Genomic DNA, 24,011 nt, shown 5'->3' with positions numbered 1-24,011 from the left:
CACTTTGCAAACCCACCGAGTGTCCATCAACAACTTTCTCAGTGGTCACCTGGCACTGCTATTGCATTAATGAGATACTTCCAATGAACACAACACAGAAGTGAAAATAACTCAATTCTAACTGAAAAACTATTTTAGAAAGAATTTGTAATACAGAAGACAGACTGAGCGATACCTCAAAATGAGAAAAATTAGGCCTCAATATGAGGTCTTTTTCTGATTCACTTCCCCCTCTTTCCAAAAATATCCACAAGCTTAGACAATAAAGGACTGCATAAGTGAAGGGAGGTGTTGAAATTATTTCCTACCATGCTGCTCTGATACAGCATCTTTTACAGTTTGAGAGGAAACTAAGAACATCTGTAAAATAAAAGATGTTAACACTTTTATGCTTGTCAGATCTTCTGATGAAAACAAGAGAAAAGCATGAGAAAGCAGTATAAAACTTTACTTACTTTAGTGACTCACGTTTTCAAAACCATTTCCCTGCTTGGATCTATCTTTAACACAACATGAATATGGTAATATTATAGTTGCTTAGAAGAATGTCATTTCTCTAAGAAGAAGACTGGTATTACTATATTTTTTAAAAGGTTAATTGTGAACTTGATTTTTTTTTAGCTTCAAGATCTAATATTTATAGAATAACTAATCTTAATGAAAATGCCAAAAACATTGAGTCAACTCAACATTTTAAGAAAAAACAAACCCGCTAACCTTGTGGACACCTTTAAAACAATGTTTTTCTATATATACAAGAATACACAGCCTGGCTTGTTTTCATATTTTATGATGCAATGACTACCAACAATAATCATCATACTCTTAGAATTTATTCCATGTTGCTATTTGGTTGTCCCCCGCAACTGTCTTCAATCTATAATTTGTAATTTTTTCCCTTAAATATAAAACACAAACTATAACCATATGTAAGTTTATTCATTTATATGATTTTTTTCATGTTAAAAAATATCATGTATTGCCCTGGCTGGGTAGCTCAGTTGGTTGGCGAATGGCCCTGTACACCAAAAAAGTTATGGGTTTAATTCCCAGTCAGGGCACACACCTAGGTGCAGGTTCAATCACTGGTCAGGGTGTGTATAGGAGGCAATTGATAGATGTTTCTCTCTCTTCTCTCTCTCTCTCTCTCTCTAAAAAAAAAAGCAATTAAAAAACATATTCTTAGGTTAAGATTCAAAAGATTTTACATGTACTATAATGAAGCACCACTAAAGCCTAAATTTTGCAGAAATATTTTTAATTTGAAATAAACTAATAAGATATAAACTACAACTTTACTCATGTTATGGTAGGATACTGAAGATTTTTTTTTTTTTTGTATCTAGAAAAGGTAAAAAAAAAAAAAAAAAACCTCCTAATCCATATCCCCATTTTATAATTGAAAAAATAGTGAGTAGAAACAGTCACTTGATCAAGTTCACTTAGATCTTGTAGCCAAGCTAGAACAAAAATTCAGGACTGTCTCCCTTTATTTTATCTATCCATGTAAGTTATGTGATAGCAACAACCTTCTATTTTTTAAAAAGTACATAGTTTTGTGTCATTCATTTTTAATTAATGCTACAATTTATAGAAAGTTTTGACTAATTTGCAGAAAAGATTAGAAGATGTGTAGACCATTTACCCAACAAGGTACTGTAGAACAAATAACTATTAGAAATAGAAGTTCTAATTGAGCATGCTTGGAACCCTTCACTTATCTAATATGATGATTAACTGTGCATCTGGTAGCCTTTCAGGTCCTTTGTGTGTACCTATCTGATAGCAAAGTGAAAGGGCATGGATAGTGTCTGGTCCCAGCAAGCAAATCATTTGAAAACAGTCATAGCCATAGATCAAAGATTTTTCACTCTATCTAGGCTGATTTAAACCTACTAACCCAGGTTTTGTCTCGAGACAAAACCAGTCAGAACATAAGAGAATGATGCTGTAGGATCCAAAGATAATAAGGGAAGATAGGAAAACCCTCAGAAGAGAAACAGACTGGCAGAACCTTGATATTCACAGGCCAAGACAGCTGTTTTATATCCCAGCTTTATTTCAGATGGTTAAAGAAAATTTTCAATTCTTCAGATCATCAAATATTACTTCATTTATACCATACAGATATCTTCTATACCTAGACTAGAACCATGAAGGATTTTTGTTGTTGTTTAACCACTACAAAGAATTAGAATAACCTCTCAGCACATCATTTTTACTCTAACTCACAATGTTTGAAAGAATGAACAAGCTAGAATTTTAACATTTCCATTAAAAATAACAAAAAGTCCATTAAAAATTCCCTGAAATCTTAGCAGAAGATTGATGCCAAATTATTACTACTAATAATAATACAGATGAAGTGCTGAAGAACCAATATATTTTAAAATAAACTAAGATGTTTAAAAAGTTTAGTTTTCTACAGAATAACAAAAAATTACCAATAGGATATGCTTAACTAATAATTTTAAACACAGGTCCATAATATGTCTCAAATGACCAAAAAATATATAGAATCTGGACTAAGTACAGCTCAGTACGGCATAATCTATACCCCTAATCTCAATCATCTGTTCCATAAATGTCTGGCACTGATCACAAAGGGGAAGTAGAAATGGGAACGGGGATGGCTCTAAGATCTGAAGAACCATGTTCTACAAGTGAATCAGTAGTAGTAGCTTCTAAACAAAGGATATCACACCTTCATTAAACCATAAAATTTGGATTTACTTGGCATCAATTTCAATATTCACTAATCCTTATTTTCCTATCTACCTTCTGTAAGTGATATTAAAAGACCAGTAAAATTTGGTTCTCTAGGTGAAAGAAAAACAAATTAGATTCCACAAATTATGTAATCATTCTTTAAATGGTTAAGAGTTGGCTCCACTAAAAGCACCCTCTCATTGTTGAAGATTTTATAGTGAGTTATGAAAGACAAAGTTATTTGACAGGTAAAATTTAATATTTACCTCATAGTAATTTAGTACATTCAAATTGTTAAGGAAAGAAAGGGAAGAAGAAAGAAAGGGAAGGATAAAGAGGGGGATAGAGGGAGGATAGATGGATCTTATTCTAACTTTTCAGAGCAAATGTTTAACTATACATGGAAATAAAAGAATATAATAGGTACAACTCAAAAATGTATATATTTGAAATGAGAAAAAGCTAAATGATTTATTGGTAAGACCAAAAGACGAGTAGAACATAAGTCAGACTACAATAAGTTCAACGAAACACCTTCTGAAAAATTCTTGCTGAATTAACTTGAATTTCCTTAAATTTTATATCCTAGCTCAGTAATACAATAGTATTCACTTTTTAGTCAGGCTAAAAGCTTTTTACTTCCACTTTCATGAGTACAGTTTCTTTGCTCTATCATTATACATTTTGGTGAGATCAAACTCTGCACAGCTTAATAAAGTACTCATATATACAGTTGTCATTCAACTTGGGGAAAAACTAACATGTATCATACTCTGAATTTTCTCATCCTACTTATAATATAAGAATTAGACTTATAAACGTTTAATAGGTATAAACATCACTAATCATATATATTAATAATATAAGAATATAAGAATTAGACTTATAAACGTTTAATAGGTATAAACATCACTAATCATATATATTGTCCCACGTAACCCAAACAAACTTAAAAGGCCCACAAACAATACTCAAAAGTACATAAAAACATGTATTTTTCAGTACAGCTTGATAGGCTTACTATACAAAGCTAAAGCTATTGCTTTACCTAACAGAACGTTATCTTAAGTTCAAACTATTCAAATGAGAACAATAATACTCCTGGGTTACCAATCAAAAGTTATTTTGTGTGTGTGTGGGGGGGGGGAGGGGGAATGGGCGGTGTTAGAGAAAACTTGTTCCAGCAACATTTTTTACCATTTAAAATTAATAGACACTACAGTAAACTCTTCAAAGAAAATATTCAGTTACTGATTATTTTCTAGATTGATTCCAGAATTAATAATTATCAATACACACAAACAATCTCTATGACACTTCAGAGTTTGGGAAAATTAGATCAGAATAGGGGGGGGAAAAAGTGGTTTGATTTGACTTTTAATACAATGTGAATAGTATAATTCTGACAGTGTTGTTGTTCAAGTTTCTTACAGATATTTTAATGTAATTACTTCAATAAAATTTCATCAACTAATACACTAACACATTGTCTGGGTTATTTTCTTTTTGTTTTGACTGGAATTTTAAAACCAGAAAATTTAATAGTTATTTATTTCCCCATTAATATTTTGACCCAAAAAATATTTTTTAAAAAGTCAAGCATTAAAAAAGTCAAGAATTTTTATAAATATGTTGAATGATTAACTGTATAAGAACCAAAAATTTAGCAACCTCATATATGTTTCAAAATCAGATTTTAGATGATCAGAACATATACAGGCAAACATGGTGTACTTTGTTTTTGAAAAAGTATAAATCCTTCAGAATTGGGGTTTTTAAGTTAATAATCTGATTTTTATATGCAAATGTTTTCTTAGAAGACAACATCAGTATCATGCAATCTAGTATCTGTATACTCTTTAGTAAATATTAATATATGCTATTTCTACAGATAATAAAATAATGGATACCTTTTTACTCTCGGTGATATGATAAAGTAGAAAATGCACTGAAGTTTAACTCAGTAAATAGATTTATTTCTCATGAGTAAAGATCAGCAAAAAATAAAGCTGTTTGAGGCGTCTGTATTCTCTTGAAATATAAACAGGATTATAACTGTCAGATGTACAGAAGCACTGACTTCAACCATTAGTTTGGTTTTGCATCTGAGAAACACAACATGAACTACTGAATCACTTCTTTTCAAATCCATATATTCCCTCCAGCAGTCCCAGCTTCATCAGCGGTGCAGCAATGCACAAAAATGACAGACAAAAAGCATTAGCTTTCCTTTTCCCTCATACTGTTTGCCTAGAAATGGAAGCCCGGGTTCTTTCTGAAAGCACTTGAGCTGAGGCTCTTTAAGTCAACTGCTGAAGGAAAATATAACTGAATTCTCTATGCAAGGAAGTACCACAATTGTACTGTTTCCTTTCAAGAAAAGTTTTTTGAGAAAATAAAATACTGTATTATTATCTTTGAATAAAATATAACATTAGCATTCTAGGTGAATTGCTCATTATTCTTCAGTAAGAAATATTTTCAGTTTTTTAAGTATTTGGTCAACTCATCACCTTACTTTAACACCATGCAAAGAGCACCCAGTTCTGCTTCTAATTTTAAATATAAAAAGGCCTCCAAGTTAAAATATACCAATTTTATTTTGAAAAAATCTTATTTGTGTAAATAGTTAAAATTTTTATTTCTAAGTTTCTGGCTTTTGTGTTTCACTACGAGAGGAAATTCAATTAATAATTAAAAGTTTATTTAACCATGATCAAGTAAAAACAGGATGTAATGTGTAATCTGGAACTTACACATTCACATTTTTTTAATAACTAGTATAGTATTTGCTAAAACTTGTCTCATTTTGTAAAGGATACAGGAAATTTCAGACTAAAGTTTAAACATACACACTTTAGTTTATAGTAACTAAAAACACCCCACCTCAGTTTTACCTTCTACATCCTCATAAAACGTACCGAATGTAATGATGATGGTGAAGGTAAAGCCTAGAGAAGTCTGAAGGTCATGGACTACTGGAAATCCAAAACAAAAAATTCAAATCACACCCTGAATGTCCTCCTTTTTAGGAATGTCTGCAGCTATCCTAACATCACAGGTCTGGGCAGAAGCAAGCTGATGTTGGCACTGTCTAAACCAAACAAACAAGATGTTTAACAGTCAAATAAAATGTCCTGCAGCCTCCCTAATGAATTTGTCAAGGACCATCAGATTTCGCTCCCCCTCTTTTGCCTCATTAACTCAAGTATGATGAGATGGATTATAACAAGAGAATACAGATCAATCGGCCTGAAGACTTGAAGTGGCTTTTAGCCTCTAGAGTTTCTTTCTCTCACTTGGTCTCCTTTAATAGAATATGGTATCTCCTGCAGAAGGGGCTGCCACTTGGTTTTAATACACCATCAAGGAGCTGCTGATGGACTTCTATACTAACATACATAAAAGCAGAGGTGACAGGGGCTCTTCAATTACAGCCTCCTCAGATACCGTTTCCCCCTTCAATTATTCAACCAGAGGAAGAGAGCGGATTCGCAAACAGAGCAGAAGCAGTTCAGTTCGGAGAGCAGAGGCGGCCTAGGGAGTTGGGTGGGGGAGGGGGAGAAGGGAACTGGCAAGAGGGAGCATTATTTGCTGGAAGTGTTTAAGTTTATTGCTCGAATGATGTTTCTAATTAGTACCGCGACAATAAATTAAAGCCGCCTTTGTTTAACTGATTTATTATTTACTAGAGCATCTACCTTAGACAGGGTAAATTGGTAATGGATTGTTTTTAAATCAAAACATTTGTAATGTTTTATCAACTCTCAGCCTCTGTTGTAAAAGTGGGGAAAAGCTGGGAAAAGGGTGCAAGAAACTTAGCTGTGCTTGACAAAGCGGAGACGAGAGAAGAGGAGAGGAGAGGAGAGGAGTGGGATGTCAGGCAATGGCGTCTAGCTCAGCACGGCCTGCGCCGCCTCACTAGGCAAAGGAGGCATGCACTGGCGTCCCCGGGCGCCTACCCTGGACCGGCAGTAGGCAGCGCCATGGCCCAGAGGATGCACTACCGCGGTCACCCCCAGACCTTTTTCCAAACACTCACTCCCAGGGGCATCTCGGGCCGTGAGGACCAGAGGCAATGAAGAAGTGGCCACCTCGAGGGTTGGGGAGGGAAAGCATTGCTCCCTCTGGCCCTGCCAGGAGTCTCTCCCCAGTAACTGCCCTTGGCTAAGGACCCTTTCCTGGCTGTTCACACAACTCCCTGCACCAAAGTGTCCCTCCTGCCCAGTAATATTTCCCAGGGCGACGGTGTGACCCACAGGCAATAGGCGGGTTATCCACGGAGTCCGGGCTTCCCACATGCCAAACCCCGAAGGCGCCGCAGCTCAGGATCCTCAGGCAGCCCAGCGTCTGTCCCGCGCCCCCGCCCCCCCTCCTCCCGCCGCGTCTCTGCCACTCCCGAGTAGTTGACTAAAGCTGTGTCCGAATTTCAAGTATGCTTACTTCCAACTGTTCATCCCAACTCCTCACTACTGAACACAGATTCCACGCAATAAATTCGACTTAATTTTTTTTAAAAATGTCCCAATGGTTCTTTAGAAAGGGACTTAGGACAACAAAGTGAATGGGTGACAAGTAGTGGACTACACCAGCCACATAAGAAAGGACTAAGAGGTCCAAGCATCTGGCATGAAGGAGGAGGAGAGAAATAAACTTCCCCTAAGCAAATGAATTCAGGTTCACCTGGTCCCGTTTTAAGAAAGCAAGTCAAGCCCTCCCAAGGGAGTTTGAAAAAGCTGCATGCCAGGTTTTGCAAAACGCAGTCTTCCCCAAAGGGCTTCATAGAGTTTCATCCTTACAGCATTATCAAAAAATACAATGTACTGACTCTAAAAATAATAACAATAATAATCCCGCCTATTTGATTTGTCTAAAAAAGACTCAGAAACCAGACAGACATCTAAGGTTCAAACATAAACCCTGAATATTGAGCAAATCACAAACACTGTTATAGCTTTTTCATACAAAAGTACCGAAACGCTACAATGGGTACAATGCATACACTAAAGCACAAGCATGTGTTTCATTGAAATGCCAAGGGAGGAGTGAAGCCATCTGTGTAATCAATAACAGGATAGTTATAGATTTTTGCATTGCAGTAGTGAGTCTTTTAAAAGCAAAAGTCAATTATGAAAATAAATTCATTTTACAAATGAAACTGTATTACCTTCGAAAATATTCAAAATTAGTTTTACAACATTGGCATTTTAAGAAAATTTTGATTCAGGTTCACATTTACTTCCTTTCGTTTTTAAGTTTAAAACAGTTTCAGTTACTTATTTTGATATAAACATATATCCAACAAAATTCTTCCATCTATAAATCTGCACCATCTCTCGCACTTAAATATATTTTCTAATAACTGGTTAATTATGGTTAGTCCTTGTAACAATAAAGTAATAGCATTAAATATATCTGAATCTTAATTATGAAGTATCAATTATCAAGCAAGGTGCTTGCACTACTTTTGTCCTGCTCCATTTTTTTTAAACAGCACATGAAAATTACTGAAAAGAGATTTATAGTCATAAACCCTCATCCCATACCCACCCCCACACACACTGGTGCACTTATACAGCAATTGCTCTGGCTCTTGGCAACAATGGGGGTGGGGAGACTTTACAAGAGAAGAAAATCTAGAAAATGTTAGGTCCTTTCCCAAATTCCCGTCCTCCTCCCATTTGCCTTTAAGCGAAAGTAATTTTGTTAGTTTGCACCTTCTTCACAATGTTGATAGAAAAAAAAACAAACACAAAAGTAAACCTTTCTGAACCACTGCTACTCTCCCTCCAGTTACTCCGTCATCTCCAGGAAGTCCTTTCTATATAGACTCTTTTTCTTCCTTGCAACTGATAAGAGAGGAGGATAAAGAACAGGGGGCTGTAAAATGTGTGTGAGCATTTGACTTCTACTATCTCCTCCTATTTTCTTACTTCTCCCTTTACCCTCTTTCTTTATCAAGCGCAGCGGTGGCTGCTACTGTGGGCCAAGCATGCCTGTCTTCTCTCTCGGATTGGCTAAAGCAGTGACAGCTTGGATAGCGATTGTACGAACTGAAGCTCCACCCCCCTCATGATGGCCCTGGACCATTCATAAACTAAATAACTCCAGGAAACAGCAAGGCAGGGAGAAGGGAGAGTGGGGAGAGAGAGGTGAGCGAAAGAGAGCTAGAGAGATTTAGAGAGAGGGGGGAGAGAGAGAGGGAGGGAGAGAGAGAGAGAGAGAGAGAGAGAGAGAGAGAGAGAGAGAGAGAGGAAGGGAGGGAGCAAGAGAGGGAAGAGAGATTAGGAGGGGACAGGGAGAGAGACCTCAGAGGGGAGGAGGGAGAGAGGATCAGAAAGTAGAATCTGCACAAGCAACCTAAAGGGGGAGGAGAAGAAAAACCCTAGAATCATTATAACTAAACCCCAGATGCAACGCAAGCAAAGACTTCGTCACATTAAAATACATTTTGTGAGGGCCAAGATTATAAATTACGAAGCAGAAATGAATATCAAACAACTTCCAGCGGTTTGCACCTAGAGAAAAACAAGAAGAACCCACTGCAAACAAACAAGTCCAGTCCAAACAACGCCTCCAGCAGGAAAAGAGGAATACCGCTACAACACGACCCCCTGAGAAGTGGCCAGACCAGCACGCTGAGAGCGCAGGACGTCTGCACACCTCCGAGGGTGCCACTGACTCAGTGCACTTCGCTGCTCTCTGGACATTAATTACATCCTTCATCTTACATTTGGGGGAGGGTGAAGAAGGCACTCACCTAAGCTGAGTGAAGAAGTCCTACCAGCTTGGGAGACAAGTTTAAGAATGAAACACTGAATGTTTCGCTTTTATTTTTAAATTTACTTTGGCACTTAAAAGATCTCATTTCCCGATTTCTGGACAATCTCGGCAGCAGATATCTAAACTAAACCTCTGGTTAACCTGAAGTTTTCTCGTCTTCTCGTTCCCTCCTCCCCCTTATCTCTCCGGCAAGCACATCTTTATTTTACATATCAAGAGAAAGCAAGGAAGTCCCAGCAGGTACTTTTCTTTTTGAAAGATCACTTTTTTCCGCTCTAATTTTCTGGAGAAGAAAAGGATTTCGGACCGAGGGGAAGGAGAGATCTGGCCGGCTGTAGCATCAGCGGGTCAGCCCAGGTGGAAAACAAGAGTGAAAGTGGGGCTTAAGGGGAGCGCACTGCCTCTTTTGCAAGCCGCAGGGCCACCACCAGTGTGTGAGCCTTGGATCCCTCAACGTATTGCGAGACGCCGGTGTATAGCCCGGACCTGTGCCCCAACATGATCGCCGCTCAGGCCAAGCTGGTTTACCAGCTCAATAAATACTACACGGAGCGCTGCCAAGCGCGCAAGGCGGCCATCGCCAAGACCATCCGAGAGGTCTGTAAGGTGGTCTCGGACGTGCTCAAGGAAGTGGAGGTGCAGGAGCCTCGCTTCATCAGTTCCCTGAGCGAGATCGATGCCCGCTACGAGGGGCTGGAGGTCATCTCGCCCACAGAATTCGAGGTGGTGCTCTACCTCAACCAGATGGGCGTCTTCAACTTCGTGGACGACGGCTCTCTGCCCGGCTGCGCGGTGCTCAAACTGAGCGACGGCAGGAAGCGGAGCATGTCTCTCTGGGTCGAGTTCATCACAGCGTCCGGCTACCTCTCCGCGCGTAAGATCCGTTCGCGTTTCCAGACGCTGGTGGCTCAGGCGGTGGACAAGTGCAGCTACCGGGATGTGGTCAAGATGATCGCGGATACCAGCGAAGTCAAGTTGCGCATCAGGGAGCGCTATGTGGTGCAGATCACTCCGGCGTTCAAGTGCACTGGTATCTGGCCTCGCAGTGCGGCACAGTGGCCCATGCCTCACATCCCCTGGCCGGGCCCCAATCGGGTGGCGGAGGTCAAGGCCGAAGGGTTCAACTTGCTCTCCAAGGAGTGCTACTCGCTGACGGGCAAGCAGAGCTCCGCGGAGAGCGATGCCTGGGTGCTACAGTTCGGGGAGGCCGAGAACCGCCTGCTGATGGGCGGCTGCCGAAACAAGTGTCTGTCTGTGCTGAAGACCCTACGGGACCGCCACCTGGAGCTGCCAGGCCAGCCACTCAATAACTACCACATGAAGACGCTGCTGCTGTACGAGTGCGAGAAACACCCGCGGGAAACGGACTGGGACGAGGCTTGCCTGGGCGACCGGCTCAATGGCATCCTGCTGCAGCTCATCTCCTGCCTGCAGTGCCGCCGCTGCCCACACTACTTTCTGCCCAACCTCGACCTTTTCCAGGGCAAGCCCCACTCGGCCCTGGAGAGTGCTGCCAAGCAGACCTGGAGGTTGGCCAGGGAAATTCTCACCAATCCCAAAAGCCTAGACAAACTATAGGGTGCTGGGGACTGCTTGAAAAGCGATGCAAACGGGAATGCTCTCATCCACCCAACACACGACCAACAGCGGGAACTCCGGACACAAACTTTTATGTAAGCACCTGAAAGAAACAGGAACCAAGCAGCAGACCTCCGTGAATGCACAAGCCAACAAAAAGAGAGCAACCCGACCAACAAACCAAACAACACAAAATCACATTCTTGCACAAAGTGATCGTTTTCTTCCAAACAATGTGAATTTAAGAGGTCACACAAAAGAAGCAATCGGGCTTTGCCACCACAAAATGAAACCCAAGGTACATTTTCAAATCAATGTATAGTAGTTCTCCCTTTTTCCTTCTCTCCCTTTCTCTCCTTCTCTCCTTCTCTCCCTTCCTCTCTCTCTCTCTCTCTCTCTCTCTCTCTCTCTCTCTCTCTCTCTCTGCCTCATTTCATTTTGTTTTGGGTTGCCTGAATGTTGTCACCAAGTGAAAAAAAGTATTTAATTATATGTAAAATTTCTCTTTTAAAAAAAGTTTTGCTGATGTTAAATGTATCTCAGTGCCAATGTCAGATTGTGCTCCTCCCTCTCTTGCACCTCTACCCTCACCCTAAGCAGTCTTGTTGAAAACAGTAATAAAAATATTACTTTACATTGTAACTGACTGTTTGTGGATTGTTCTTAAATGAAGGCAGGTGAGATCACAATTTACAATTCACAATGTAAAGATGTGAATTTGAGCAGCTAAATACAAGAAGCTGCCATTTGAACTTTAATTTGCAAAATCACAAATACAGCACATTTTGTAGGTTTAATCATACAAGTTTCCAACAAAATCCTTAGAAAAGAGAAAATACTAATTTTTACCCAACTATATGTTTGTTCTATAGATTTTAAGATTAAAAGTAATATCTTCTTTCACACTTGAAAAAAGAACACATAGAAAAACAAATTTTGATCCTAATTTTTAAAGAGAAAAATTACTTCACATTTACAATGAAGGCATTTGCTTTTTATGCCATAATTTTTAAAAATTCACTCTGAGTCTGCAATACAAAGGAAATACTTATGGATCTTTTCTGAAGAGTTAGCACTATCAGTTGACACTTTTCCTTCAATCATTTGTCCTCTTCAAGTTTTAAATAATAAAAACTTAACAATTAAATCAGTCACACCAAAAAAATGAATAAAGTGGTTATAGCAATAGTCCTTTTCCTAGCAAATGGTGATATGAACAATCCAGTTTTATGAATTACTTCAATATTTAGAATTGCTTAGTTATAAATGTCAACACTATGGTCATTTTTTAAAAAATCCCTAGAATTTTTCATGATTATTCTGAATCTTCTTATAGGCAATTCAAACAGAAAAAGGTTTGGGTACAATATTTCTGACCAAAGGAATATTACTGCTTCAAGAATTTACAAATAGGAAAAGTACTTTCTGTTCTTTCTGCCTTTCTATGGTAACAATCCAATATACCCATTACATTTCAACTTTAAGAAAGGTTTCTTTTTAAAACAAGTAAATAACTGATTATAAAATAAAGTAATTGGTAAAACTGAAAGTATTCGAAATGAACTGATTTCTCTTCTTCATATTGGAGGCAACTATGTACTCCATTAGATATGCTAATGATGAGGCACAGGTACAGAATATATGTCAGATGTTATCCTGTAAAATTTATCCTTTAAATTATCCCAGTTTTTAATTTAATGAGAAAATCCATGAATGAGAGATATAAAGAAAAAATGTCCTAAAAAAGCAATTTTAAAGAACAGAGGAAGAAGTGGGGGAGGGAGTGTAAGGACGGATGAGCAGCAGGACAACAGGAGAGATGGATGAAAAACAAGGAAGGTACTTAGAGCTCTGGTTCACTTGACCAAACAGGCTTCAGTCATAAGATTCCCTGGTGAAATTTCCATAGTAAAAATAGTTCTAGTCTAGAAATATAAACTTTGATCTTATTAGCTCTGAAATCATCTCTACTCTAAACCTATGTCTTTTCTGGTCTCTCTTCCTGTAGTTGCAGAACAAATGCACTGTAAGAATAAGTGGTGCAGAAAATTCACTAATTTTTTTTAAGTAATAAAAATGAATTTATTCTCTGGGAAAAATGTTCTGATTTTTAAGAACATTTTCAAAGCAAGTAAGAGGTGCTTACATTTACAAAGTAATGATTTAAAGACAGTGTTTAGTTTAAAAGATTAAAATAACATCTTAAAATCACCATTTTTTCACTCTCAAAAGTATTTACAGCATTAGACACATATCTCCCTCTAATTATCCCAGGAAAAGCTTATAACTTTTGACAAGAAGAAACAAAATTTCCCCAAATTCAGTATCTTTTTCCCTCCTTATTTAATTTGATGCAACTAAAAAAGAAAACCACTGCAGCAACACAAGTGTCCTCACTACAAACAACCTTAAAGCACCAATGTCTATTCAAAATAAAAAATTCTTCCAAAAACAGACTGACAAATTTTTCAATATAAATTAGCCGGAGTTTTTATTTCTGTAACATTAGGCAGGTTGCTGTGGTACAAAACAATTTCTGTGACTAAAGTAAAAGATCCCTGCATTGCACAAGCAACAGGGGAAAAATTAATTTAATGATGCTACACAGAGTAAGATCAGAGGGAAATAAAAGTTATAACTTCCCCCAAAGGAACAAATAACTGCAATGAGTCTAATTGCAAAGACTGGCAAAAATTCCAAAATTGAGTACAATTACTTAGACACCTTTAAATCACAATTTAGATTTTAAGCCATGTATGTCCAAAAGCATAATCGATATTCTGAGTTAAATTCCACCCTCTAAAACTCACAAACTACCATAAATTAGAGAATGTAACTCATTTTAGTTAACTTTCTTTCCTAAAGAAACTAAAATACATTTTCAGACATTTCAGCTCTGTAACAAAGTAAAAAAATAATGCAAAAATCTGAATTAAAGTTTTCTCTATGCTGGATTAGCTGAATTATCAAGGTCAAAATGAGCTGTTTCACTGTAGCTTTCCTTTTGTACAATTTATCAAATCCTGTTAATAAAGGCAGCAATTTCGAAACGTTGTATTAGAAACATAGATAAGACAAGAGATGATTATAAAGTTTTCAATAAAATTATAACATTTTCATCAAGAACTACTTTGAAATACTTCTAAATCACTAAAACTTAATAATTCACATGATTACAAAACCAAAGAACCTCCCACCAATAAATTCAGAATGTATATATGTGTGTATGCATGTATCTATGTGTGTAGTATGCACACACACAAAAGCTATCAGTGTGTAAAATATTCCAATTTTTTTAAACCACTTTTCTTTCTACAGGATGCTTATTTTGCTCATTTTCAACGAGACTTTCCTCTCAGAACAAATCCTACCATTCACATTCATGAAATAAACATAATTTTGGCTTTATGGCCTAGCCACAAATGTTTCTTAGTAAAATAAAGTTGCCAAGGTCTGAAAAGTAATCAGAAATACATTTTAAAGGGGAAATTACATTTTCATTTAAGAATAGGAAATTATGCAGTGCCTTGTAAAATCGACTTCAGGTAATGGGAAACAGAGTACCTCATACACACACGAGACACGCATGCACAACAGAGTAGTAAGTCATGAGGACAAAGCAAGGAGAGTGATATATTGGTATTATACCTAGAAAGCAGAAAGGCTAAACAAAATAATTCGTCTCTCGATCTCACTGAATTTTGTAGCTTAATTCACCCTGGACCCTTTGAGGCAAAATATATTTATAGAAGATATTCCCTGAGGTTCTTCCCCTACCCTTGAATGAGCTAATGATAAATGCAATTAAGTGGGAATTGTTTTTGAATCTAAATGAACTTCAATAATCTAACTAACTGGTAAGGGAGTCATAAGCTAAAGAAAATAGTTGCCTGCAAAGAAACAGAAAAATCAGCAAGAATTCAAACTAAGTCTGTCAGATTTTACCAATGCCAATCCTACTTAATAGCAGCGCACCATCCCATCCAAAGAAAAATACAATTCCATAAAAATGAAACCCACTCCTCATCGTCTCACCTTGGGGTCGATATTCTTGAAGTTGGGGTCCTCTTCATCCACCTCGAAATAGAGCTCGGAGGAGGTGACAGAAAGAATGCCCTTCACTACAACAGAGGGGGCCACAAGCTGAGCTGGTGTGCTCAGGCTAACAGGACCTGCCAAAAGGAAAAGGCAAGCTGCACAAGTTGGAATGACATTTTTCAAGAATTCAAATAGATTCAAGCAGAAATTTTATTTAATTTAAAAATTCTCATCCCTAGCACCAAATTGCCTGCCAACTCCTACACTTAAAAATTCTGTCGTCCCCCCAAACTTCCTCTGAAAATCCAAAGTTAGGGTTCTCATACAAAGAGATTTATAACAGGCGATTAATGATAACAGTAAGCTAGGATGCAATTATTTTACTGGGAGTCTGCAAAGCTTTGGTCTAATCTGGAAAAAAGGGCAGCTCTGCCTAAATAAGTCCATCCACATTCCATTTAGAAAACAAGCCTCAGGCTATCAAACAACACGGAACAACAACCAGCAGCAAGGAGGACTCAATAGGCTCCCAAGGCCAGAGGTTAGTTTAGAGTTTGGCTGAGGCGTGATTATAAAAAGATCACTAGCTTATTAGCAGAGTGAGAAACATTACACCATATTCTCTGGTAAAGATTTTGTGCCAGGCTGACACAAAGCCTCTTCCGTAATAACTTTCCCCATGAAAGATTGGTAAAAATACTTATTTTCTAAGCCTGCCTTTCCACTGTTAAATTTTGTTCAGTGCTTCCAAATCTAATATTAGTGTAGTTCAGGGACTCTGGGAGTAAACAGCTGGAGGGTGGGTTTCCAAGTGAATGAATTTTTATTGGAATAATCAAATCTCCACAGGGCTTATCAAAGAGACAAATCAGCCTGCTACTGAAAACAATAGATTCAATACAGATAGAAGAGCACAAAGTATATTGGAGCTAAATCTAAAATAACTAAAAAATAATGATTATATTATATTATATATACATATAGATTTATGTAGAGATTCAATGTAGTAAGAAACTGAAATACCATGTCAATTCTTCATTGTACAAATCCTATAGGTGAAGAAAACAGCAAGAGAAGATTGGCACTTAGAGGTCTGAATTAATATAGTGCCTATAAACACAGCACACCTATTCAGGTAATCAATGGGTGAATAAGTGTTTCAAAATTCAGATGAATTGACATTTCCATCGATTGTTAGAAGGGTGTTGGTCCTTAATCTCACATCAATCTTAATGTGTGCCAGTAGGACAATAGAAGGGATGCTCTGCGGAGATCAGAGCAGGTTTTGCCCTCTATTCCCAATGTACAAATACATTGTGTCTGCAGATGGGCAGCAGATAGCTACGGAACAGCCATGATTTCCCAAAGCTCATCCCTATAAATGGATGAAATAAGCAGCTATGTGTTCTTTTGCTGTCTCCTTTGCCCTCTGTACATTAGCATGTAATCCTGAGAAGAAATAACATTTTTTCAATCACTCTCAGACATTCAATTACAGGGTAAGCAGACAGCTGCAGGAGCCAGGGCAGCCTAGGTCCTAAAGAAGACCCCTGACAATTTCCACTTCATTTCTAACCCACACCACTTTATTAGTGTGGATTACTTCCTAATCCTATTGCCATTGTCAGGATTATATAATTAAACTCCCCTTTCACCTCTATTACTGTATGAATGTATTACTAGTAGCAAGAATAGAAGCAAAATAAAGGAGGAGGAAATGGGTAAATGGATATGAAGGAAAAGACTAGAGAATAGCATTGTCCACCTTATTCTCTATTCCTGTCCTAAGTCCCTCACACTATGCTCCAATTAATTTTACTTTACTTCACATAGAAGTCCACAGGTCATCAGAGAAGATGCCATTATGCATTTTGGCTTTTCATTGCCATTCACTGCATAGTAGTACAGGTTGAACATATACGTATGTCATTAAATATAAGATTTCTAATGCCTTTTCTCTTAAATGAAAATGATCAAAACATGTTATATAATTTTCCCTAAAGAAATCATAGAATCTTTCAGACTTTCCTCATAGAGGGACAGAGCCAAAGGCATTTAAAAAAAAAAAAAGAAAAAAAGCCATTTAATGAATGACTAAAATTTCAGGCTAAACAAGAGAATTTTTCCCATAAGGGAAGTAAAAGTGAAAATCTGCAGAGTACAAATCAAAATTCCTACATCAGGTAAAATATGTGAATCCTGTGTAAAGCCACAGCATTCCTGAAATGGGTTTTTGAGGGAGTTAAAGGTATATCAGCATGTTCACTAAGACCTGTATATCAAAGCAAATAGCTTATCTGCCTCCAAGCTTTATTTACAAAACAATAGGCAGAATTCTTCTTTAATTCTCACATTACAGAGATTAGGTAACTCCCATGGAATGGGTGAAGCAATTTTATTTTGTTGTTGCTGCTTTTCAACTTTTTTTTTCTTTTTCAGTGAAAATAATTCATTAAAATGAACAGGGTAGAGACCGAACAGGATAAGAAAATAAAGGAGAAAGTGTTGCGGATTAGGTGGAAAATGTTTGAGGACACAAAAAATTTTTATCTTGTGTAATTGTGGGTGTAAACTTAGTAGTCCTAGTGGTCACAGCTGAAAAAGTAAGTAATTAGATGCTTATTGGCCCAAAGCAAGCTGAAATATCTGCACAAGCACTGAATTTACCGGTGAAATTCTCTAAATCTTTCTCATCCACGGATGACAGAGTATCGTCGTCGCCTTCAGGGAGGATCTCGTTTTCTGAGTTCTGATTTCCTAAGGCCTGACTCCTGATGGACTGTTTTCCTTTAGCAAGGATATCTTCATCTGCAGCTGAAATGAGAAGGAAACAAAGCTGTCCATCAGCCCCCGAAGAGCACTTTGGCAGCGGGGCAGGGAACTGCGGTAAGGCTAGGTGGGCAATCATTTGCACACGGAGTTATCCACACTGGGGAAAGTGACTGGGATGGCACGCATGATCCTTCTGACAGACGGGATTCCCCAAACCTAGTCTAATGTTACCCTGAATATGCACCCTAATCCCATTAAATCTGACCCTCACCGAACCATTTATTTACTTATAGTTAGGGCAGGAGAAGGTTCAAAAGCAGCACATTTTTGGAAATTTGTCAGTAGAAAAAATCAGAACCTATTTTTACAAATAATACCTACATAACACTAAAAAATAAGAAAGACCGATTCACATTCCTGGGATAATATACTGATAAACATTTTGAAATGTTTGGGGAATGGCTGTAAAAAAGAATCCAGAAGGAAGAAGAGTCAGAGCTAGGAGAGTCACAGCCAGTGGGGACTCAGGCCAGACCCTGAAGCCATATCTGCCACTCATAAAGCTCTAGCAGTTCTTAGAGGCTGTGTTCTCTTCCTCTTAACTCCACCCTCCCTCCTTCCTTCACCTTGCCCTTGCCCCACCCCCGCACCCCACCCGCACCCCCACTTCGGCCCTTAGACAAATATCCAAGAGCAAGGCAATGTGGAAACTAAGTGGAGACTCAAACACTACCTCCTCCCTGTGTTTAAACTAAAGGGCTAAGACACCCCGGGGGCAAACATAACAGAAAGCCTGGGATGAGAGGCATCTGGGCAAGAGCCTCATGCTGCCTGAGCTGCAGCAGCCTGTGGAGAGCAGCACAGACTCGGAGGCAATGTTACAGGCTGAGGGAGGGAGAGCTTGCAGGAAATCCGAGGAGTGAAGAAGCAGCTCTGCGGAGCACCTACAGCCAACAATGGAACCACAGACAGAAGCAGAGGTGCAGCCAAAAGGAAAAAACACTGATACTCAAAATACTGACTTCAAAACCCCAAGTCCCTCCAGAGAGACTCCGCTGCTTTGAGCAGCTTTCTCCCTAATAAATACATAAAAGCAGATACTGACTGCTGGATTCTGATTTTTAAAAGCTCATTGTGTCACATAAGGGAAAGTTTAGCATCCTCCTTCCATCCCTGGTTTCCAGCTAGGGAAATCCCAGAGGCAAAGCACCTGATCTGCCCAGGCAGCAGCTATTGATATGGAAATCAGATGGACGGGCTTTTTGCTCCACAGCAGTTTCTGCTCAGACATAAGGCCCAAAACCCACAAAGGATAAAGCCCTCAGTTTGCAATAACATGACTAAAATTTATATATGTCATGTATGCCAAATAGTTAAACTATATGTATGTTACCTGGTTAACTGAGAAATCAAAGGTCGTTGAGATGAATAGGCATGGTTATGGATAACTTTAAAAGGTAAAAGTTTATTTTTATCGTTTATTGTGAGTTCACCATGTATATCATTTACATACAATATGTATGGCACTTCTTAAAATAATATAGGTGCCTTCTATTAAATAACGAAGTCATGAAAAGAAGCTTTCATTACTTAGCTCTGAATACCCTCCATGGGTAAGTAAAATCTTATTTTCCTATGCTGCAAACATATGAAGGTCTCATAAATATTTGGAAAACAATTTAAGAATCATTTTAAATGGATTTGTATTTTTAAAAGCTACAAAGAAATATACCCAAACCCAATACTTTTAAAGAACATATCAGTATATGTTTTTATATCATTGCTTATATTTCAAGTATTTGTTTCCTTACTTTGAAATCATAAACACTGGCCCTTAAGCCCAAACAAGACCTTTTTCAATTTACTATCAATTTTACAAAAAATAAAGGGAGTGTTCAAAGCACTTTACATATTTAACTCATTTAATTATCATCAACTTCTTCTATTTTTCCATTTCAGATGAATAAACAGGCTCAGAGAGGGTTACATAACTTGTCCAAAGAACACAGCTACTGAGCAGTAGAATTAGGAATCTGTGGCCCCAGAATCTGGGCTCTTAACCACTATACAAATATTAATGCATATGCAATTTACTGATTACCTTACTAATTCTTATTAAAAGGGTAAGTCAGAATTATAACAAAAAAAGTAAAGAATAAAAAGTGTTCATTTCCAAATCTAAATCTGATGAACATATGACAAACACATCAAAAACAACTAAATTCAACACCTTGCTCATTACTTCTCTGATTAGTGCCATACATATTGTAAAGTATGCCAAGCCTATTTGAAAAAAAAAAGAGAGAGCGATAGAAAAACCCCTTTAATCTGCAAACATTTACCAAAAAAAAAATGAGAGAAGCCAGTGGCAATATAAAATAGCTCAGTAAATAAATTCACATTCACTTAAATGACCATTAAATATAATTTTTTATCCCTTGCAACTGGAATTTAAAAATTTTTAAGTGTTTTCATCATGCTGACACATTAAAACACAGAAACTTCTGAATTAAATAAAATTTTATGAAAAGAAGTTTAAAGTATTCTAGTCCTACTATACACATAAAAACACGCACTTTTTATTTATTTACTTATTTTTACAAGCTCATATTCTGGAATTGTTCAACCTCAACTGAAAAACCTCTTGTCATGGAAAATATGCAGCTTACTGATATTTAGAATGGTTTTCCTGTAATTAACTCCCCCTTGAGGATTTTAAGTTAGCAGCAGTAAAATTACCAACAGTACTCTAATACACACCACATGCGCTGGCATTCAATTCTCAATGGTCTAATAGCTTTCTGCAAAAGAACTTGTTTTTTTTTTTTTTCTCAAAATTAGAACAAAAAATGCCCCAAACATAAAATAAAAGATAATTATCATGTTTATGTGCTGGGAAAAGTATATTTTTAACTTTCGTTTGCCTTATACTCAATCAACCATTGAAACAAGTATCAACTCTTTTGATGTGAGTATATTCTACACTTTATAAAAGTTCCATTGAATGAAGTCAGAACATATTTTTGGTTCAGTTTTAAAGCTTGATTCGGATCTTTTTCTGGCTAATCAAATTATTGCCAAAGATGGTAACTGTTTAAATTTTTATATCACTATTAAAAGATTGCCTTCATCTAATCTCACATTTTATTCTGGTTTAATATTTATACTAACTTAATAACTAGAGTACAATTGTTACATAAATTGGATAAATTTGTCAAAAATGCATTCTTTGAATCATGACTTTAGATTCACTGAGGCTAAGAGCAATGAAAGGAATCAGAGAGAAGCTGGTCCTCAAAATGTAAAGTTCAGGTTCTTCAGAGCTAGCACTGGACATGAGTTGATTGATTCATTCAACACAGGCTAGGTAAGTAAAATTAAAACAGAATAAAAACATGGAAAACTGTTCCACCTATGATATAAATCTCCTTTTAAAAGTCCACTGCACAGTGAACTAGTAATCAATAATCGATATTACAGTAAAAGTTTAAACATTAAGATTTACCATCTTTTTTTTTTTAAATTACTGCTGAAATAACAGTGACCTCAAATGTACATAAATTAAATACGGAAATCCACTTAGTGTGGTGTGAAGTACATAGCATAACTGTTTATTCTGAACAGAACAAAATAGAATATCTTATACACAACTATTTTCCTAAAATAATTCCACTTTATATAGTTTGTGCAGTTTCCAAAGGGTTCCAAGTTAAGAAGATTTACCCTAGGAAAAATTGGTGGAACTACAAAGGATGATGAGGAGAACAAACCAAGTTCATCTCCTAATGACCCCAGGTTCCCGGAAAGTGTTAGACAGAGAACCTAATAGATGTTGAATTATAATAAGAAAGAAATAATATCTGGCATTACTGAAGTTATGAGAGAATGGTATAATTTAGGACCTTTACGTGGTCTGTCATCCCTACAAAACCATTTGAGGTACTTGTATCATTCTATATGATTACAACATACTGTTTAAACTATGTTAAATCCTCCTCATATATTTCTATTAACATGCACAGCCCTACAAAATAAAAATGTCTTGAATTCAATAGGATTCTACTGCTAAATTTGTTCAGTGTTTGAATTAAACCCAATCTTTCTACCATTTAAAACATGTTTCATATGGCTTTAATTTGAATATAAAATGACTATTATATTTAACAATGGATTTTAGAAAACAGCATAGCACAATGGTCCTCAAAATCTGATTAGTCATCGGTTAACCTGGGCTCAATCCTACATTTACCAAGAATTATGTTGGCCTTTCCAAAATTCCTCCATTTCCTTTTCTGTAAAGAATAAAGTTAAGACTAAACTTTAGCCTAAGTTCTTTCTAAATCTAAAATGCTGTGATAATAAATAACTGATAAGCTGGCCTCTGAGCATTAGGAGAATATTACAAATCATTACAACTCATTTCTAACAAAAATTAAACCTATAAAATGGACCAAAATGCCCTGGAGAATCAAATATCCACCTCTGTTTGCTGCTGCTAATTTCCATAAAGAATATTTAATCATAGAAGGAAGTATTGGTTTTAATTTTAAAATATGACTCAGTTTCTGCAAAGTTAAAGAAATCTCCCATTACAAAATGACTTTTATAAATAACCACTTTGGAGGGTCTCTCTTTGAAAAATTACCTAAAGCCCTTTTCCCCAAGCAAGTTAATGTGAACTTGGGAAGGGCAATTAAATTGTCAGAATTAAAAAATTTGTTTTTAACTAGAAGGTAGCCAGAAGTAGAGTCATGGGGCTAGTATTGATCGCCCGAACAGAGAACATCACTCTTCAGGTATTTACTCTGCCACCTTTACACCAGAGGCTTTCCTTCAAATCAAATCAATCCATAAAAAAGATGGCTCTTACTACTAAAATACATAACTAATCTCCAATGGCATTTCTATTTAGATGCCGTCCTTTAATAAAGATAATATAATTTATGATGTTTTAAGATACTGCATTTTCAAAATGTCCTGTCTCCTTAGTTAAATCAATTATAAAAAATGATAAGTTATAAAACCGAGACATTAGCCAGTAATATCTATTTGAAATATTCAAATTCCACATTAAAGCATAGTATTTATCCATGCTAAATTCTGTAATTTCAACTGCTTTGATGATATTAACTGTTTTATTTTGCATTCTTGACTCTTACTATGTTTATTTTCATTAGCTTTCTGTTGTTATTAAGTTAGGAATAAAAAAAGAGTTTTATAATTAACACAAAATTAAAAATGAATGTCAACTATAAGTACACTTTAAAAATATTTTAAAATTAAGCTCTTTGCTTACATAACATATTAGCATAAATTATGATGATATCAAACAATACTATAGCACAATCCATGTGCTGAGTTCCAAAACTGTCTAATATTTCTTTATTATTTAAAATAAAAATGACATACAAAATATGATTAGAGTTTGTATCTTTTTCAAAAAAATGTTATGTTAAATATGACATATCTCGTTAATTGGAAGACCACTGAAGAATATCCTACACATTTAATTAGTTTTTTAAAATATACATTTCAGATTTAAATTTTTGTTTTTAATCTTTTCAGAGCCTTTTAAGTGTTAATGTAAAATGTTATCAAGTAGAATGAAAACTGCATAAAATGATTAACTGTACTTCTCTCTCTCAATGTGGAAGTACATAATAAAATACAGATAAGTAATTAATATTATATTAATCTTTCAATTACTATTTAGAGCCATTAGAGTGAAATCTGCTTCTATATAGGATTTAAAATGTCTTCATTAAATGATAGTAAGCATTTCTAATACCTTTTTTAAATCAGCCTCTTAGCATTAAAAATGTTGTCATGATAATTATTTTTAAATGTAAAATTCAACAATAAGATATAAACTGATTCATTATGAAGAAGCTTATAGTCCCCAAAACGGCTAAATATACTATTTTTGAAAAAATAGATTTTAATAAGCTCTGTAATTAAATATATTCCACCAATTTTAAATTCAGTTACTGATATTTCAGATAAAATGATTAACAGTTCACCTCTGTGCAATTTTAGAAAACAATCTCTCTCTCCAGATATAAAACAAAAAATTTTCATAAAAGCATTTTTATTTTCATTCATTGACTGCAGAACTCACAACTCAATGTGAA

At 36.4% G+C, this 24,011-nt stretch overlaps 2 protein-coding genes across 2 annotated transcripts in view; one reads left to right on the top strand and one right to left on the bottom strand.

Annotated features, from left to right (window-relative positions):
• LRBA (LPS responsive beige-like anchor protein) overlaps positions 1–24,011 on the bottom strand; it is a 564,845-nt gene that overhangs the window by 228,732 nt on the left and 312,102 nt on the right. The window contains exons 38-39 of the mRNA XM_054717692.1: positions 17,776–17,922; positions 15,106–15,242 (exon numbers count right to left, since the gene is read on the bottom strand). Of these exons, the coding sequence (XP_054573667.1) occupies positions 15,106–15,242; positions 17,776–17,922 (284 nt within the window). The remainder of the gene's footprint in view (positions 1–15,105; positions 15,243–17,775; positions 17,923–24,011) is intronic.
• MAB21L2 (mab-21 like 2) lies at positions 9,991–11,070 on the top strand. The gene has a single exon (XM_008144013.3). The coding sequence runs from the start codon at positions 9,991–9,993 to the stop codon at positions 11,068–11,070; it is 1,080 nt and encodes a 359-aa protein (XP_008142235.1).

Source organism: Eptesicus fuscus, chromosome 6 (assembly GCF_027574615.1).
Source record: "Eptesicus fuscus isolate TK198812 chromosome 6, DD_ASM_mEF_20220401, whole genome shotgun sequence".
In the NCBI taxonomy this organism is placed as follows: domain Eukaryota; kingdom Metazoa; phylum Chordata; class Mammalia; order Chiroptera; family Vespertilionidae; genus Eptesicus; species Eptesicus fuscus.
Note: the sequence above shows the minus strand (reverse complement) of the source record. Positions and strands in the feature narration are given on the sequence as shown.

Bases quoted from the DNA above. Each gene is read 5' to 3' on its own strand.
- MAB21L2 (XM_008144013.3), top strand. From the start codon at position 9,991: ATGATCGCCGCTCAGGCCAAGCTGGTTTACCAGCTCAATAAATACTAC.